The 18,323-nt window shown below is 36.0% G+C and overlaps 1 protein-coding gene across 1 annotated transcript; it reads left to right on the top strand.

The window, feature by feature from the left end:
• Nucleotides 1-6,837: 6,837 nt before the first annotated feature.
• On the top strand, nt 6,838-17,024 carry LOC139147640 (secretory immunoglobulin A-binding protein EsiB-like). Its single transcript, XM_070718785.1, has 4 exons — nt 6,838-7,052; nt 10,223-10,410; nt 13,760-13,849; nt 14,883-17,024. Exons 1-4 carry the CDS (start codon nt 6,864-6,866, stop codon nt 14,974-14,976), a joined length of 561 nt encoding a protein of 186 aa, XP_070574886.1. The 5' UTR covers nt 6,838-6,863; the 3' UTR covers nt 14,977-17,024.
• The last annotated feature ends 1,299 nt before the right edge of the window (nt 17,025-18,323 follow it).

Raw genomic sequence — 18,323 nt, 5'->3', positions numbered from 1 at the left:
CAAGGTGGTTGTCATGGTAGAATGGGCAATTGCAGTTGCCATTTTGTTTATAGCAACAGACTGTGAGCAGAGGAAACCAAGATCACAGATCATAACAAGCCACTCTAATTTTCATGGATTTTTACCTGTTCTAATCAAGATTAGTCACTTGTTAGGGTTGATCATATTATGAAAAAGAAAATTTATTTTAAAATTTCTCCATTAGATTATCAGAGATGTAATTAAATTACAAACGCATTTAAAATCGCTAACATATAGTTTGAATTTTTGACATCAAATGAATCGCACCCTCATCAAACCATCTGTTGAAAAAGACCCCAGCAAGGTTGTGGTATGTTTTTTTTCATTGAAAAGAAATGTTTCCAGTTTCTATGTAATTTAAATATGGCAAGTTGTTTGAACTTGAATTGCAGTTTGATTAGCTTTATATGTTTTGTAAACAGCTTACTGATACTAATCGAATAATCGGCTAGTAAAATCGTTTTGACTGTTGCAATTTCAAAGTTTGGCATCTTGCCATAAGGGAACATGTCCATGCCATTTGATTTGTTGTATGTCAGGCTTCCAACCTTTGCCATGGTCTAATGACAGCCCCCGGCTTAACCATGATTTGAGTACGTGATCAATTAATCAATTTTTCTATTGCATTAGGAAGTATTTAAAAATGTCAGGGTTTGAGTTTTATTCACATTCAACAACGACTTGGCCATTTATTGTGCCACATGCCAGTTATGTATGTCAGCAGCCAGAATGTGTGTTGAAAGATTAAATTACACCATAAAAGTCACAAGCAAAGGTTTGCGCCAGTCATGAGAAGTAACTGTGGACCACAATACCACATACATGTATGTAAAAACTTACACAAGAACCAAGTGACAGTCTACTAACTTGCTTCTGTTATATTTAAAACTGATACACAAAGGAGTTGTGTGTACCATCAGTTTCCTGTTCACAAATACAGTTTTGGCGCTCAGCCAATTTTGTTGCTAAAATTTTCAAGTGCACTGCATCAGTGGGCAATTCTGTGATCAGTTTCCAATATCAATTGTCAACTGATTTTGTAAGACAACCGCAACTGATGCAACCAACCAATTATTTTTATGGATTATTATATTGAAAATACAATTTTTGTTAGTGATTGTTAATCAATATGACACTTCACCACTAGAATTCAGTAATCCCAATAATGTTTGATGTGAAATATTGGCAGGAGTACAAGTTGAGATTCACATATCTGTGTCTTTATGCTCCTTAAATCTTAGCAAACATACAAATTCCACATCCATGTCATTGTGTTTGACAGTGACTGATTCAAAATGCATGTTGGAACATGACTACATAAATCTTAGTGAATTATCCACTTGGCTGAATTTGATAATTAATCCTTTGAGCGCCAAAGTCAATTTTTGTCACCTTTACAGAATATATCTCAGTCAATTTTTTTTCACATTTTTGCCAAAATTTTGATAAAGAACTGTAGCCAAGGTAATGTGATTTCCATTTGGTCCAAAATTATCAAAAAAATTACAGAAAAATTCATAAAAATTTGGTAAAATGTTGCACTGAAATTTAGTTTGGAAAATTTCAGCTCTCAAAGCGCTAATGTCAACAGTCACACTCTTGTCTGTTCTGAGGGGTAACCATGACACAGTACAACAAATTTAAGGTCAAACAATAGAATTATTATTTAATACTAAACATTTCATGAATATCATTAATTTCTAAACAGCTGTAGATTCACTGTTTCACTTTTTATCATACAAAATTGAACTCAATAGGATGGTAGACTGTTTCTACTGGACATAAATTGTATCATTTGATATATTGTGAGCGATTTTGTCTTTCGTAGGCAGTTTGTTTCAATCGCTTGCTGAATCTCAGGGTTTCATCAATTACATGCATTGTTGATAATGCCATGTGTTTGTGATCTCTCACCAGGTACAACAGTTATTACAACAGATGCAAGACAGATTTCAAATGATGTCTGACCAAATAATCACAAGAAATATCCTTTTTACCAACAAACCAAATTAATGAATATTCTCAGATGTCACCTGATTTCTGGCAAATTTGCATGCCAAATTTATTGCTAGTTTATATACAAGTGGTAGCTTGTCGTAGCATTTTATCCTAACGATGAAAAATCTGTCTCTATACAAGATGCACTGTCATGTCTCAGACACTCTGATAGGCCAGGGTGCCTGTGCTGTGTAGCACTCATCTTGTCCTTAAGTCAACAGTCAAGTTTATTATAATCAGGTCTGGTTAGCTTGTGTTGCCAATACATCCAAGTTTTACTTCACAGGGCCTGTTGGCCTTGTACAGCTCAGCCAGGCTGTTTTGGGCACGTCGTTGTAAAACAGAGAGTTCAAGCCACATGATGAGGTTTATGTCCACTTCATTGCAGCTTAGTTTTTAAACCACCTCCGTGTTACATGGCACATTCAGTTTCATAATTTGTCAACAAGAAATTCTAAAACACTGTGAACTTGATGTACGTATATTATCTTGTCTTGAACCTGCCTGTTATAACATCATACGTGCATCCAAGGGTTCTTTTTGTCATTATCACATCAAGTGTAACCAACTGCTTCTACAAAAGTGGCAGTGACATTGAACTTTCCTTAACTCTTGATCACTTGATGACATGGGCAGTCGCATCGATGACCTTGAGAAGAACATTGCAGATTTGATGACTCAGGCCGGTGTGGATGACAGCGCACCTTGAAGACCCACCCTGCAAGATACCAGTCATCATTCAACAGCTATGCACTGTTCAAGATGTCCGACCGTTATTCCCCCGTCTTCTCTCTTTCTCAAACCCTACTTATGTATATACAGGGATTTTCCTTGGCTTTGCATGATATGTGTGATTTAGAAAATCAGCGTCTATTTTAAAATGGCAAAGCTTTAATATGAATGATCAGGTGAATTATAGCAGATTGTACATGATAAAAACCTAAATTATAATAACCGATAGTTCCTGTTCGTCTCTCTCCATTATGTTCAGTGTACGTATATGTATGTGTTGTCTGTATAATTTGAAAGAGTTTTATTTCTGATTTTCATCCATATTCTGTTTAAAAAAAATAAAACGTGTGTTTTTGTGATGCTGTAATCACCCTAATGTTGGCCCCTTTGTTATCAATTTCTGTGAACAAGAAATTCTAGCTTTTGCGAGGTACATGTACAACAAACAGTACCAGTACATGGCAAAGCAGTTTCTAGTTTACTATTCTTATGTACCTTGATTATGTGATATCCTAAGAGACTTGTTGTGCAGTGTACCATAATTGACTGTGAGCAACAACTTCAGAAAAATATTTCAAGTTTATGTAAATTTTTATGTCACATGGGGTTTCTATGAATAAAAACAAATATCATCGTCAACCTGAAAGTTTCATTTATAGGTGTAAGTTAAAAAAAAATGTGTGAGCTGTTGGCTGGGTACTAAAATGCCAGTAAATCTGTAATATCATAATCATGTATGCGACTTGCTAACTTCAGTGCGAGGTGGCAGCTTCCATGGTGCCTTCATTTCACCTACCCAGGACAGCATTGTTGAACTGAAATATATCCAGATGCCCATCGTGTTTTTGTATTATGTTCGACTTTTTTTACATCCATTTTATTGTTTGTGTTTGTGCTTTGAAATGCTGTGTTCTAAGATGTGTCATTTTCAGTTCCTGTAGTTACTGTTGATTCTGTTGATGATCTAATAATAAATCTTTGCGTTTTTGTACAGTGTCAATTATGCGTGTGACTGATTATAATTATAAGCATAATACATCTTGCGCGGTTTCGGTCCAATGAGTAAATGATGCATGACTGTTTGATTTGCATATTCAAACTTTGCATATTGAAGAGCCAGAAGTTGTAACTTGTGATGAATTTTTCACTGAGATACACTGTATCCAGCTTGTCAACTCTGCCTGTACGTTTGTAAACTGTTTTGTTACTGCTGACAAGTGAATTCAGGTCCGGACTGTAAACAACTGCCCTCTCTACATGTAAATGCTGTGTTGGCACACTAAATGCTACCTTTTTCAGCATACTCATGGAGGTACTACTACCTCCATGGCATACTTAAGGAACTTGAACTTACATGTGACAAAATCTCCAAAAGACACATCTGTACTGGCCCTTTAACTATATATACACTTTGCAGAAATGAAAACATTTATTTTGAGAACGTTAGCATTACGCTGAGTTTTATGAACTTGGCCAAGTTGCTACTGTAAGCACTGGTATCAACATATTCCTCTAGCACCATCGTTGGTTTTGTATGACAACTGCAAGGTGGTATGCATATTTCTCTGATAGATAATAGATGTGCCCTATTGACAGTGTCCACTTGCTATATGGGGTGGGAGTGTGGAAGGCAATGGAAGATACAAAAATGAATTCCTTTGGATTTCAAGTTGAAAAGGAGCAATGAAGCTTACTGTCTAACCCAATAATAAGGTCAAAGTAATTATAGTATTTGTTTTGTGTATGGCATGTATGGGATTTTGGAGTGTTTCAGGAAAAGAAAAAGTATTTGATCATAGTATTTTTTTTCTATGTACAAACCTTTGTTTACACAATTTTGTAATTTAAATGTACTTAAAAATGTAACTTCAAAACTTAAAAACATGCATGCTTGCAGGAGGTGAAATAGAGGTTTTCGTTTTTGATTCTTGAATGGACACTCATATTGCATTAACACAAGTAAATATAAAACTTGTGGGTAAATTTTTGTGCCTGTTTTTGAACCCTTTATCTTTCAAAATTCCGAGTGAATGCAAAACCCAGAATTCAGTTACTCTGGTCTAAATAAATCCTCAGCTATGATATCTTGTACATCACGCTTTTTCTCACCTTCTAACTTACAATTTACAAATAACAATAAAATAAAGGAACTAGTGTATTTTCCACCACTGAGATTGCAAACTCTAGCAGAAATGGGTATAAGGGATACTATCACCCATCATGTGAACTTTGAATATAAAATTACCTCTCTTGTCGATGCATTACCAACAATGTGCAATATCATTAGTCTACTCCCTTCTATAGCATATCAGCTTGCCAGACCAGCCGTTGTACAAGTGTAGAGTGTTACTGTTGAAAACTAGTCACTTTTGAATGATTAGGTAGTGTGGAATTAACCAATTTTGATGTATTCACTAATTCAACTGTCAACATCATCGGTGCTTACTTCATACCATCTTCTGCTCACACGGGTCCATTTAAATACTTCCCACTGTTTTTTGTTTTCGGGAAGCATCCAGCTACCCAGACAAGAGACCTTGGCAAGCGAAGATGACTTCATACGTGCCATATTAGCAAACTTTTGAATATAATATGGTAATCTTACCAACTAACATTGATGACAAATTTGGAAAATAACTGCTGTGACAGAAAGACAAAGGATTACTATTTAGGTTGGTAAAAGTGAGTAGTGCACAATGGATATTGATAGTGGGATCGTTTGGACTGAGATTCAAAATAAAGTGGAAAGGGGTTTAGTTGACGTTTTTTATATAATTTGCCAAAGGAGCCATGAAAAGAACCTGTTTCTAACCCCATGGCACCATTTTACAAGATGCCTTGTAATCATTACACTGTATATTGTGTACAGCGATTTAATGTTATCAATTTGTGGCTATACCACTTGTGAAATGATGCCAACCCCACTCCTACCACTTTTCAAGATATGATTAGGATATGGGCTTCACCCAAGGATTCAGAAAAAAAGGGACCATTTCCAGTTAAGGTAGAGCGCACCTCGGGGACAGACATTCAGACTCAAACTTTTACAGTTCTCTTCTGATATACCACATGTGGGGGTTCATTTTAAAGCTCTTGGTGAAAGAAAACTTTTCACCGGCTTAGTTTTTTCAAATTCGAAAATTTTTATTTTTCGCCATAGGGTTAACACAGGGATGGCGGCCATTTTGAATTTCTAATATCGGTAAATCTTGGGTTATTTTTTCTCTAGAACCAAAATTTGCACGGTGACCCCCTATTTTTATTCTTAATTTTGAAAGAGAACGATTGAAAGATTCCTTGAGGAAAGTTAGAGCAAAAGTTTAAGTCTTTCACTTTCGAGGTGCATATTACCTTAAATGCTGCAAATATGAGAAGTATGCAAGATTCAAGCCTATCGATATGATTTCCAACCATTCCACTAGCGTCACTATCGCATTCTTTCATATACTGACTCACAGCATCTCGTTCCTTTCGATATACTCAGTCAATACTCGTGTCTGTAACATTTTAAAGGGCCAGTTAAACTGTTGATTTTTTTCATAATTTTTGTGTGCAAATGATATTTTCTTGTTCCACTCCCTCAAAATTGTTGAAACATATTTTAATTTACTTGTTAACACAGCGCATTGTACCTGTAAAATGCATTGTTACTGTTTACATTTGAATTCTAGTCCAGACCAGAATTCACTTGTCAACAACACCATGCAGTCGACACATGTATCGGCTGAGTTGACAAGCTGAATACTGTGTATCTCAACATACTTTGGGGAGTAGAACAAGAAATATTGTAATTGACAGTAAATATCGTGAAAAAACAAACAGAAGTTAAAGCTTTAATAGTGGCCAATAGATTGTATAAAAAATATTTTCATTTAACATTTTGTTAAATTTTTCGATATGTTGTTTGAGTTGTCACTTATTTGTCGTATTTATTTTTACGACTGCTGTTAAACGTCTTTTGAAAATTGATCAATTTGTACTTTTAATCGAAATACCGGAAAGTTCGCTCTGTACGCGGGACAATGTAAGCGATTCCTAGGTAACTTAGGGAGTAAATAATGAAAGTGAAAAGTGCGTACGTGCCTAGGGAGTCGTCAGTAGCATCATCAAACATGGCTAGCTCGGATCCGAGTGAGGTACGCCGACGAACTCCTCCGCACAGACCAGATACGGAGGAATATGCGCCTCTTATTGACGATGACGATGGTGATGAGGAATACGACCCAAACCTGCCGTACGGAGGAAAGGTTTACTTAGCCAGAAAAAAGAAACCAGATACGCTGACAGTCAGAATTTTAGAGGTAGGTACGAACTTACTGCGCGCGAGCAGAGTCGATGGATAATGCACCTGTTTACGTATTTCAGCAAAATCAATATAGCAGGAGATGAACGCGGTTTTGTGTAATGATCTGGTGCTGTGTTTCATCACTACAATTTCAGCTTCAATCGACAGATGCTCGTATCATAGCCTGCATTTGGCGACTCCACTCATGTTTTATTTTCGTCAGTGGTACGCGTAAAACGGTGTGCGTACCGAGCGGCGGCGCAGCCTCGCGTCGCAATTATTACTTCCCTTCAACAATCAATAATTTAAATTGACTTAACGAAATTTCCGGAACACGAAGCGCTCTCCTATTGGTTGACTCGCAGTCAATGAATAATACCAGCGAAAGGACGAAAATAAAATGGTGGTAATATATGTTATGCAGTGTTAAACGATAACGATACATGGGGGATCATTTTGGTTGCTATGGAAACATACAACACATGTGTACAGCCGATAGTGTTGTATCATGCATCCGTGCTTGCAAGGTGCCAAGAGGGTACTGAGACAGTTTTCCCATGAACGGAAGAAAACCCTTGTTTTCCGTCCATCGTTATCGGATTCAAGTCACAACACAATATTCAGCCAGAGAATGTCTACCTTATATTATAAAGTAAAATACAAGATGGAGATACGTAGAAGACCTTTTTAGCTACTATAGACTATAGTCAATAGAAGCTATTGGGATGGGTATGCGTCCGTCGTCAGTCTGTATGTATGTATGTATGTATGTATGTATGTATGTCCGTTTGTGAGGCGTCCGTCCACTCAAATATCTTGAGAACCGCAGTACTTACTGATTTTATATTTGTTGTGTAGATGAAAAATATGATTTTGAGAAACTACTTTTTTTAATTTTTTGATATTGTTGAAAATAGGCAAATTAATGCCAAAAAAGGTGTTTTTGGTAAAAAATCTTCTTCTTCATAACCGCTGGTCAGAAAGCTTTGTTATTTGGTATACAGGTCCCTAGGGATAACCCAACTTAGATTTGTTCAAATTGTGATGAAATATGCAAATGTGTATTTTTAAGGAATTTTTTTGTCATTTTTGGTCAAAATTTGACTTACATTGTATGCAATTCTTGTACTGTATAAACCCTATCAATTCACCCAGAAAAAAATAATCAATATGATTTTAAATAATTGAATTAATTAGGAAATCATCAAAGCCAAAATAATTTTAGTGTGGAATTATCGGAAAGTTCAACTTTTTTTGACAGTTCATAGTGAATTGAGGATTAAAACATGTAAAGGCAACTTTCCTGAATTCCAACTTTGATATATTCTGAACCACCATTTATGTTATCTAAAAGAAATTGCTCATATCAGTTTGTCATGATAGGGTGGTCAAATAAATAGAGATAGAGAAAGTTCTAATTTCCATTTATGGTTGACTTGGTAAGGATAAAATAAGATTACTTTTTGAGGAAAAAATAGAGTGGTCAATTAAAAGAGTGGTCCAAGTGATAGGGTTTTATGGTAAAGCTGGGCTGTAAGATTCCTCATGTGCTATTTATAGCAATTATGCAATCTGTGTAAACAGTGCAATGAAAGTGTAACATGATTCCTTATAATGCTTTTGATGACCTTGAACTTCTTAAGTTTCAAATTTTGTCTCTTCAGTGTGCTTTCTCTGAGTAGGTACAGTCTCAACTTATTCAACAGAAATTACTTTACAATGTTAATTTGAAAGTTGAAATGTGCTTGGTTAATAGGATGAAAATACTGATATTAAAAGATATTAGCTCAAGATTCTTTATAACCTTACAGATATGCTTTTTTTTATGACATAAATCTTGATTGAAGCAAGTCTTGTTTACTTTAATTAGAATGTAATTAACTCTCGTTTATTTGCTGTTATAGACTAATATAGTCTGATGAAATATGCAAATCTGTATTTTTACGGAATTTTTTTCCATTTTTGGTCAGGCCATCCTTATATGAGCTATCAAAGATATCCACCTTCTTCATCAATACATGTGTCACAAAAGCTTATTCTCTACATAACACAGCAGAGCTCTGTCAACTGCTGAGTCGCTTGTTTTTTTCAAAACCGCTGGTCAGACAGCTTTAATATTTGGTTTACATGTCCCTAGGATGACCTTAGTGAGATAATTTCATACAGTCAGGAAATACTTAATTTTTTATCCATGTCTATAGTAGCTTCAGGGACTTTGGCCCTATGTTTTGAAAGTGTGAGACCATCGTATTATTGTCGTGTAGTGCTTTTGCCAAGGTTTGAGAATGTAACTAAATAATTTGAGAACTTGAACCTCAGTAACATTTCTGTCCTCCCCTAGTGTGATTGCATTAATATAGAGAGGGAATTTGGTAAAATGACTTGGGAACCCTAGTAACATTTACCTGCAGTACGTAATACCGCCCTTCAAAAACACTGTTTTTGATATATTTTAATGGTCTATAAGAATTATACACGCAAAGTTTTTTGGGTGCAATGTTGTTCATCCTACGTCTAGATGTAATGTGGTGTACTTGCCATAGTTTTTGAACATTTCACTTTGAAGTAAAGGGGTTGTGTATAATTAAAACATGTGCATGGTAAACGCAACTAAAGAAGTGCGAAAATCTAACTAAGCCTCATTCTGTATATGATACCTACAATCGGTAATTATGTCGCTATGAATCAGGCATACACTACCACCCATCCTGCCTGCATACCCCCTCTAAAATCCATCTTTGTACAGCGCTAACTCGTCAATGACGCAACAAACAGAATGAAATGAATTGAAGCATTGTATTCAAAATGATTTTGACGTTGTGTTACTCATAAGCTGAACCATATGTACATTTAAAAGGAACGCTTGTGTAGTGCTGGTAACCACACTGGCCTGGTACACGCCAAACTATATTGCCAATGCTTTCAATACATAAAAACGTGTATCTGGGATGTTGCAATATAAAAACACAGTGCAATTTTTGTGTGCACTAATCGAAATACAGCCAAACCCCCTCCCCCCTAAAAACGCGTTTACCATTTGCATATTTCAATTATCTACGGCCCCTTATCATGATCGGTGTAATATCCCACATACAACAACCATTACAGCCATCCTAGATGGCTGTCACTTTTCTGGAAGCATTTATTTCTTCCAATCAATTTTTTTTATCTATTTCTCTCCAACAGGGATTGCTCATTGCCTTCACGGTTTTCTTCATCTACTATGCCTATTTCCACTTTGACAATCTTCATTTCCACGTGACCCATGCCTATGCCCACATGGGTCACGCCCAGGCTATGCATCTGGTGGGACAACGCTATCTCAATGGCAAAGGTGTGGATCAGAGCAATGACAAGGCTATGGAGTGGTTCAGGTAGGGGCGTTTTGCTTTAAAAGCCGACAGTCACTCACGGTTACAGTGAAAATTTACAAATATTGCTCTTACAGTACTTCCTTCAACAATCTGCAAACTATTCTCAGGGCGTATTGCTGTGCAAATTCTGTAGATTTAGAGAACAATATTACTTAAAATTCACAAATGTTTGAATTTAACCGTCTGTCTTTCTCTGTTCTCCTTGGGAAAATTTTGGGTAATTTTTTTCATTTTTACAGAAGTAAAATGAAAAGAAACCTTAGTTTTTTTCCACAAATTTCAAGTTGGTTCCACATGAGCTGTGTTGACCAATGAAGATTTCTTAAAAGTTTGATAACCCCTATTCTCTATCAGGCCTATCACTTCTTAATCTGACAAGTCAGTCAAAAGTGGTATTGAGCCAAAGCATAGTATGTCTGTTTTCACCTACTTGGCATGTAACTTACATGTACGTTAGAATTTAGAGCAGGTACAATCAATGAAAATCATGTTCAGTGAGTATCTGAGACTGTTTTTAGTGGCCTTCAAATGATCAAGTCATTGTTAGAATGTCAATATACCAGACAATTATTATTGGTTTTAACCATGATCCCTCAAAGGATTGTGTTGTAACCAACTTTATGATGACCTATGAACTTGGCAGGATAAGGGTTCAGGGAATATATCCATCCCCAAAGGTGAATTTTGCCTTAAGGTTTGAACTTGTAAGGTGTGCAGCCAGTACACTCACTGGTTTATAGAATTTATAAGTGGAAAAGGGACATAGTCTGGTGTGCTCTGTTAAAAAAATTGTCTAAAAGTGAAACTCAATGTATTTTCAATTTTCTTTCATTGATAAATATTATGAAAAATTACTGAGGTCAGCAATCATTATAAAATAATGAAACTCGGAAAGGCCCATGTAACTTAATGTTGTAACTTTTGGTAAATTTTTTAATTTTCTGTTTTGTATGTCGATTGCAAGTTCTTGTTCTATTTCCATTTTAAATGGGAAGTTACAGAACCGTGGGTGCACAATAGGGGGATTACTGATGACGCTGCCATTTGCATACACTGGGCTGTAGTTTAAGAATTCTCATGGCATCGCTTTGACTGTATGATAAACATGATGGGCACTTTCGTGACCAATGCAAAGAGGGGTCAAATGGTTGTACAGGGAACACATTTTGAAGCATAATGCATTCTCCAACAAAAAACAGAACATTTTTTTAGTTTATTTCTGACTCAAGTTTAGTTGCTGTATATTCACAGACATCATATGCAAGATTCGATGACAATGGATGCCTGAAACATGGCAAAATTTTGGGATTCTGGGACCAAACACGGGCACGTCCGATCAGTAGCATGATTTCTTTACATTTGCATAGATTTATGATAATCCAACTTTTATAGGGGAAGTTCCTGTTTAAGCATGTTGAAACACTATTTAGCCTGTAACACAGTGTCTATTCATGAAAGTGCACTGATGTTTACATTTGAATTCTCTTCCGGACCAGAATTCACTTGTTGACAATAGCAATGCAGTCAACACAATGTACAGGCTGGGTCGACAAGCTGAATAGCATGTATCTCAACATGCTTTTGGGAGTAGAACAAGAAACTGAACATACACAGTATCAGAAAAGTTACTGGCAGCCATTGACCCTTTTTAATGTCTTCAAAGGTTTCTGTGTTATCAAGGTGTTGAATACGGATCTTTGAAATAATACCATCAGCCCCTTGGGGCTGATAAGTTACTTGAAGTGTGTCATTCACAGAACTCTGCAAACATGTCCTTATGTCATATGGAGCCAAAACAACAATGTGATACAATTATACATATACACACATCTGACGTTGCACAGAATCAAACAAGTCCTTTATCAGAAATGAAATTATTCTTCCATTATTTTTTATAAAATTCTCGCCACAAAAACATGATTATTATTCCAAATACCCTGTACAAAATAATTCATCATGTTAAAGAAATTACCTGTTGCCATGGCACCTGGTATAATTTGATACAGGCATTTCGTTCCAGTCAAGTGACTTCACATTGTGCGAAGCAATTAATGATTCATCGAATTCTGTCAATTTCTTTTCGCTATGCTAACATTCCTAAATGACCCCATTGCAGTGTCAATATGAATGCTACATGTTTTCAACACAACAGTAATTGTTTGCACTTCAAACAATGAGTTCCTGGCATAACTAGGAACTAAATATTTCAAGAAAATAACACCAGGAATTATCTTTTGATCAATATGATGGCGCAATGTCCTGCATAAAAAATACACAAATGTAGAAAAAGAACCAAAACGAGTCCACAGATTCTGTGGTTTCTGTTAATTATTGATACTGGTAATGAATTTAATTTTATTGTCATGAGTTTCTAATATCACTTAATTTTGCACTTTTGTACGCTCTCGATTAATTTCACTATTGGCAAAATAGAAGTCACACATGTTGAACTTACATTACACAGTACATTTCACAGACAGGAAAATTTTCAATTTTCATTTGTTTGTATTGTACATTTATTGACATTTATTGATGAATAATTTGTTTTCATCTTTCTACAAAGAACGTAAAAATTTTCAACTGTTGAGGGCGTACTCTCTCTCTCTCTCTCTCTCTCTCTCTCTCTCTCTCTCTCTCTCTCTCTCTCTCTCTCTCAAATGTCAGGATAAGTCCAACATTACAAAGACCTTGTGCTGACAATAATGTTACAACAAAAATATGCATGGGAGTCAGACTCTTTTCCCCATTCAAGTCAACAAACATTGTTATGATTCAAGAACATTTTTACATATTACATGTACTAGTATTGGGCCAACTAAAAGACATTTCAACAGATATGTGTAGATTAAGACTCACTTGGTTCGGAAATTTGAAAGTTAGTGGGCACATGAATTTTGTTTGAGACACATTAACATTTGGTATAATATGATACTGTTGAATAGTGGTGACAGACAGTGAAACAACATATCATGCAACGATAACCTACATAATTTGAAAAAAATGAAATCTATGTTGTAGAATCTACCAACTTACATGTACTGTAATTATGATAAAAATATTGCAAATTATAAAATTTTAATAACGATAATAGTGTTTGCTTTCAGAATGTGGTTCCTGATCGTTAGGAAAATTCTCTACAGAGTCCTTTAGAACTCGTTTTTTGTCGAATTCTATAGAAAAAGCAGCTTCTGTAGAATTTCTATAAATTTTTATACTCTTTCTATAAGTTACAGAAATTCTACAGAATTCTATTAGTACCGGTATTCTTGTAGTGGGATCGAGGTACAGGATATCTGATTTTAACATCTTAACTACATGTATCTACTCAACTTTGTGGTTTTGTTTCTAGGTACGCAGCCGATAAAGGTCATCCACATTCCTCTCACAATCTGGCCGTTGGTCACCTACAGGGCTACAATACAGACGTCTCAGGCAGAGAGTGAGTGAAAATAGCATACCTGTTTCTAAATCAGTTCCAGCGATGTCAAATTGAGTCTCTTATGACAAATTTTCCTCACATTATAAAATTTGAGTCAACTCTGCTAGAAATAACAATTCCATTGAGTGTAAAACTGTTCACATCAGGCAGCTAACAGGTTAACCCTTTGAGCACCAAAGTCAATTTTTGTAACCTTTATATAATACAACCCAGTCAATTTTTTCAGATTTTTGACACAATTTTGATAAAAAGCATAAACCAATGAAATGTGATATTCATTTGGTCCAAAATTATAAAAAAAGTTACAGAAACATTCAAAAATATTGGTGAAATGTTGCACTGAAATTTTGGCGGGAAAAAATTACAGCACTCAAAGCCTGACAAATTCAGAATTTGCTGCAAAGCATATACACCAGCTTACACTTCAAATTCTTGTTCTGCCGACACAAGTCAACACATTGAAAAGACTAATAGCCATCAACTTGGTCCAATTAAACACAAAACTGATTCAGTAGAGTCTAACCAATCGTTATGGTACTGTCTAATTCATACTAAAAGTCATACTCTTTTTCCAAAGGTGGTTGAATGAGTCATGTTTAAAAATTTGTTGTCATCAGAGACTTTGTCCGCTGTAAACAGTTTGCATGTGCAGTGTACTGTATGTGCAACAAGAAATTAATAATTTAAGTATTGGTTTTATATTGCCAGACACATAAATGGCTGTACATTTGGAATAATCTCACTTTAGATGTGAATTTTTACTCATTGGTTTGCTTTTTTATTAGGTCAACGTAAACTTCACAAATTATCAGCAAAATTGTAAAAAAATTTGTAACGGGGAATTTATGGCATTAACAGGGCCATATGATTTATGTTCAGTCATCTATGTGTTCCTTAAATGAAGACATATTGGTGCTTATGTTGTTGCGTATCTGTAGGTTCATGTGGTGGGCTTTATATGCAGACTAAAATTCAGTACCAATACGTCGATTGCGTTTACAAACTACATCCAAAATTCTTTTGTTTTTCGCAGTGAAGTAAAGAAGCTTTTGAAGTTTGCAGCATCCAAGGGGGTGTCAGAATCCCATGACGCACTTGCAAAACTGTGTCCACAAGGAGATTGCTAGGACCGGGGTCCTTGGAATGGCTCTGTACCAAATATGTGCAATTCCTGATATCATTTGGGCCTGTGACTGTAGCTTGGCTGCTGTAGTGAGACTTAAAATCAGATATGTTGAAGTAGTTGAGGAGGATGCATGAAGCATGGAGACATTTGTTGTATTACCTTGATCAGTTTAGCTATTTCATGAGATATACAAATTGTCACACATAGTATTTTATGAGATATACAAAGTCACACATTGTATTTTATGAGATATACAAAATCACACAATTTCATTACTTCTAGCCCCCTGAGGTAATGCACTCTTAAAATGCTCATTTCATGGTTGTCTATGATTGGCTGGTGTTACTGGATCATATGTGATGATGAAACTGCCTGACAGAAGTGTTGGATATTAACGTTTTCCTGAAGCAGTTTTTAATCTATATATTTAATTTACAGCACTTCAAATTTAAGAATTTGCTCTCAGTTCACATCTAGACATTATAGTTTCAGCAAAAATGTCACTTTGAAAAGGACTTCTTTATGCGGTACCAGGTAATCTATGTTGATAGCGTTTCCAACATTGGCTTTAAAATTCTTTGTGCAGTTTATGTTTGCACAACAAGTCTGTATCACACATCAAGTTTTGAATGCATATTACTATATTGTTAGCGTTACAATATTTATTATAATATTATACCTGTATATTGATTGCGACTATGCAGCGATGCAATTGGTTAAGACGTGGAAATGACAGCGCTATATTCCCAATATAGCACAGTTTTGAACATGCACAAATTCTCCAAATTTGAGAAAAATCTTTTTTTTTCTGTTTCACTCTAGATTCCAGTGTAATGTTCTCATATGACAGCAATAATTAATAAACCGCCTCAGCAATGGATAAACCAGTCAGTTTTAACCAGTTAGCAACATGTATGTACCCGCTGTCACCACAGTGCATACATGTTGTGAACTGGTCAAATGTACTACATAATTAAGCTGAAAAGGTCAAAATCTCACAGTATAACCATTGCTGGGCGTGGTTTGATGCTATAGATGTTCAGCAATGCATAAACACCCGTGTTGATTAAGATATTACATGTACCTCCATTACACATTGATTAAGGCATCACCTCCATGATACCTTTTGTTAAAATGATGCCATTTACTGGCAATATTTCTTATTATATCTCAAAAAAAAGACACATCAGTACAGTATTTACTATGCACAAAATTAGTCCATCCATCAACAAGCTTGTCATTGCATTAATGGCTGTGACAAGTAGCTCTCAACACTACTTACTTTTTGCATGGATAAAATATCCTTTGACTGCATCACCTTAAATATACTCATATCGAATACTTTATCTAATTATTCATTATTCAGTACTGTTTTTTATACTGGTATCGTAGACTGATAAACTTTTTCAAGAGACCCTGCCAGATGAAATTAAAATTCCACCAAGTTTCTTGGATATGCAATATATTAATGGTGTGTCATCATTCATGCAGAACTTGAGTAAAAGTTCATGCAATTTTTTATCAATGGTCAGACATTATCAACCTGTTGAGAGTTTCAGGCTTCACAATATTTTTGTCACAGTAATACTTTTAAACTATGCAGGGACTTTTGAAAGAGACTGGGACAGCCAGTTCTATTAGAAAATGATAAATTTAAAATTATCCGTCCTGCTTTTTCTACTAGATAGTAATCCTGTTGATATGATTTAGGTTACAGGTCACACAGGTGATCCTGAAAAGTTTATACTATGAAGTGTTTTCAGTGTCCCTCACACATGCCCCCATGTTGCTTTTGAGTTGGTTCAGTCCCATTGCTTCCAGTGAAGAAATGGTTGAGTCCATCTATAGAGAAATGGGGGGTCAAGAGGTTAACTAACCACTGATCCCCAACCAACCCGCCTCAAAGCCAGTAACTCATGAACTTGTGGTGTGGGATTCAAAGTTCTAAGTGAACAGAGTTGTAAGTGTGGAATATATCCTAGCTCTGTGATCTTTTCCATAATGTACAATTCACTCTGAAGATATTGATTAAACTTGCTTAAAGCTCAATACTAGTGTCTTCTCCTGTGATAATTTTACCCTTCCGTCACCATGGTTTAGCGCAAAGCTATATGATCAATGGTGATTTTGGACCTGTTTTGCAGGGAATTGAGGTCGAACAAGTAAAGTGTGGTGTCAATATGTAACTACATTGAAAGATGCTGGAACATGTACATTTACATGTACATTATAGGTAGGTGGCAAATTTCGCTTAAAGCATGTCAAGACTCGCCAGTGATATGGCTTTATGATTCCAATGAACCATTGTTGGTGAAGTTTTGGCAAAAAAATTGTGTTGCCAGATGTAACAAATTAAAATTCCCTTATTTGCTAACTGCACTACATTTTTACAGAACTAAAGCTGTACAAATTGCATGGCTAATACGAAGGAAAAAATTGTTTCCGGTGAAGCCCTCAGGGAAATAGGGTAGGTCGGTCAAAATCTTTTTTTTTTAATTTCAGTATGCCCCCATCAAAAACATCAAAAATAGGTAAAATCATGCATGATTTTTGAGAATGGGGGAAAAAAGAGCTTAGGGTCAGAGGGTTTTAAATACAGTAGGGTAGGTTGGATTACTGGAAACCCATATATTTTTTTATTTGACCTAAATAGGAAAGGAAAGCTGGAGATCCTTGTGATAAGAAATATGGTAAATATCTGCAAGTCATTGTCCCAAACCTATATCAAGAACTTACGTACCAGAACAAAATACTGAATACATGCTTGTCATATCTTGCAATACACTGAGTATATCTCACCTTAGCACCAAAGGCAGGTATTAATTTTCCAAACGCGCAACTCCAACAACAGCCAACTCCACCGTTGAGGGCGCACAGTGCATAGTCGGCTCTCACGGCCGCCATGGCCAGATTAGGAGCTGAGGTACACGTAGGTTCTACGTTCAATGGTTCTACTCCGGAATAAAAAGGACGCGATGCGTACGGCGTTCTACATACTCAGTACACCCAAATAATCACGTGATGCCGGTACAAACAAACCCACATGTGTACTAACGCGTATGGAAATACACGTACGTCTGTGCGCGTTTGCGCACATGGCTTTGTTTGTACCGTGGTCGATTCGAATTCCGGGTTTGGCCTATTGGCCCAACTGAACTCTGCCTGCGATGGCATCGACGCAGTGGACCATGTCAGCTAACTCATGCATAGCATTCTAACTCAATTCTTCAACTAATCAGGACTCCGCATTTCTTTTTTTCTTCACTTCATGTGCATCTTAAAGTTTGTACACTCCAGATCTGTCAGTTATCTCAAGAACGAGATCCGAACACTAACGTTAAATTTATT

The sequence above is a fragment of the Ptychodera flava genome, chromosome 13 (assembly GCF_041260155.1).
Source record: "Ptychodera flava strain L36383 chromosome 13, AS_Pfla_20210202, whole genome shotgun sequence".
Lineage (NCBI taxonomy): Eukaryota > Metazoa > Hemichordata > Enteropneusta > Ptychoderidae > Ptychodera > Ptychodera flava.
Note: the sequence above shows the minus strand (reverse complement) of the source record. Positions and strands in the feature narration are given on the sequence as shown.

Coding starts and splice junctions, on each gene's coding strand:
- LOC139147640 (XM_070718785.1), top strand. CDS start 6,864: ATGGCTAGCTCGGATCCGAGTGAGGTACGCCGACGAACTCCTCCGCAC. Junction 7,053..10,222: donor TGACAGTCAGAATTTTAGAG/GTAGGTACGAAC, acceptor TCTCTCCAACAG/GGATTGCTCATTGCCTTCAC. Junction 10,411..13,759: donor AAGGCTATGGAGTGGTTCAG/GTAGGGGCGTTT, acceptor TTTTGTTTCTAG/GTACGCAGCCGATAAAGGTC.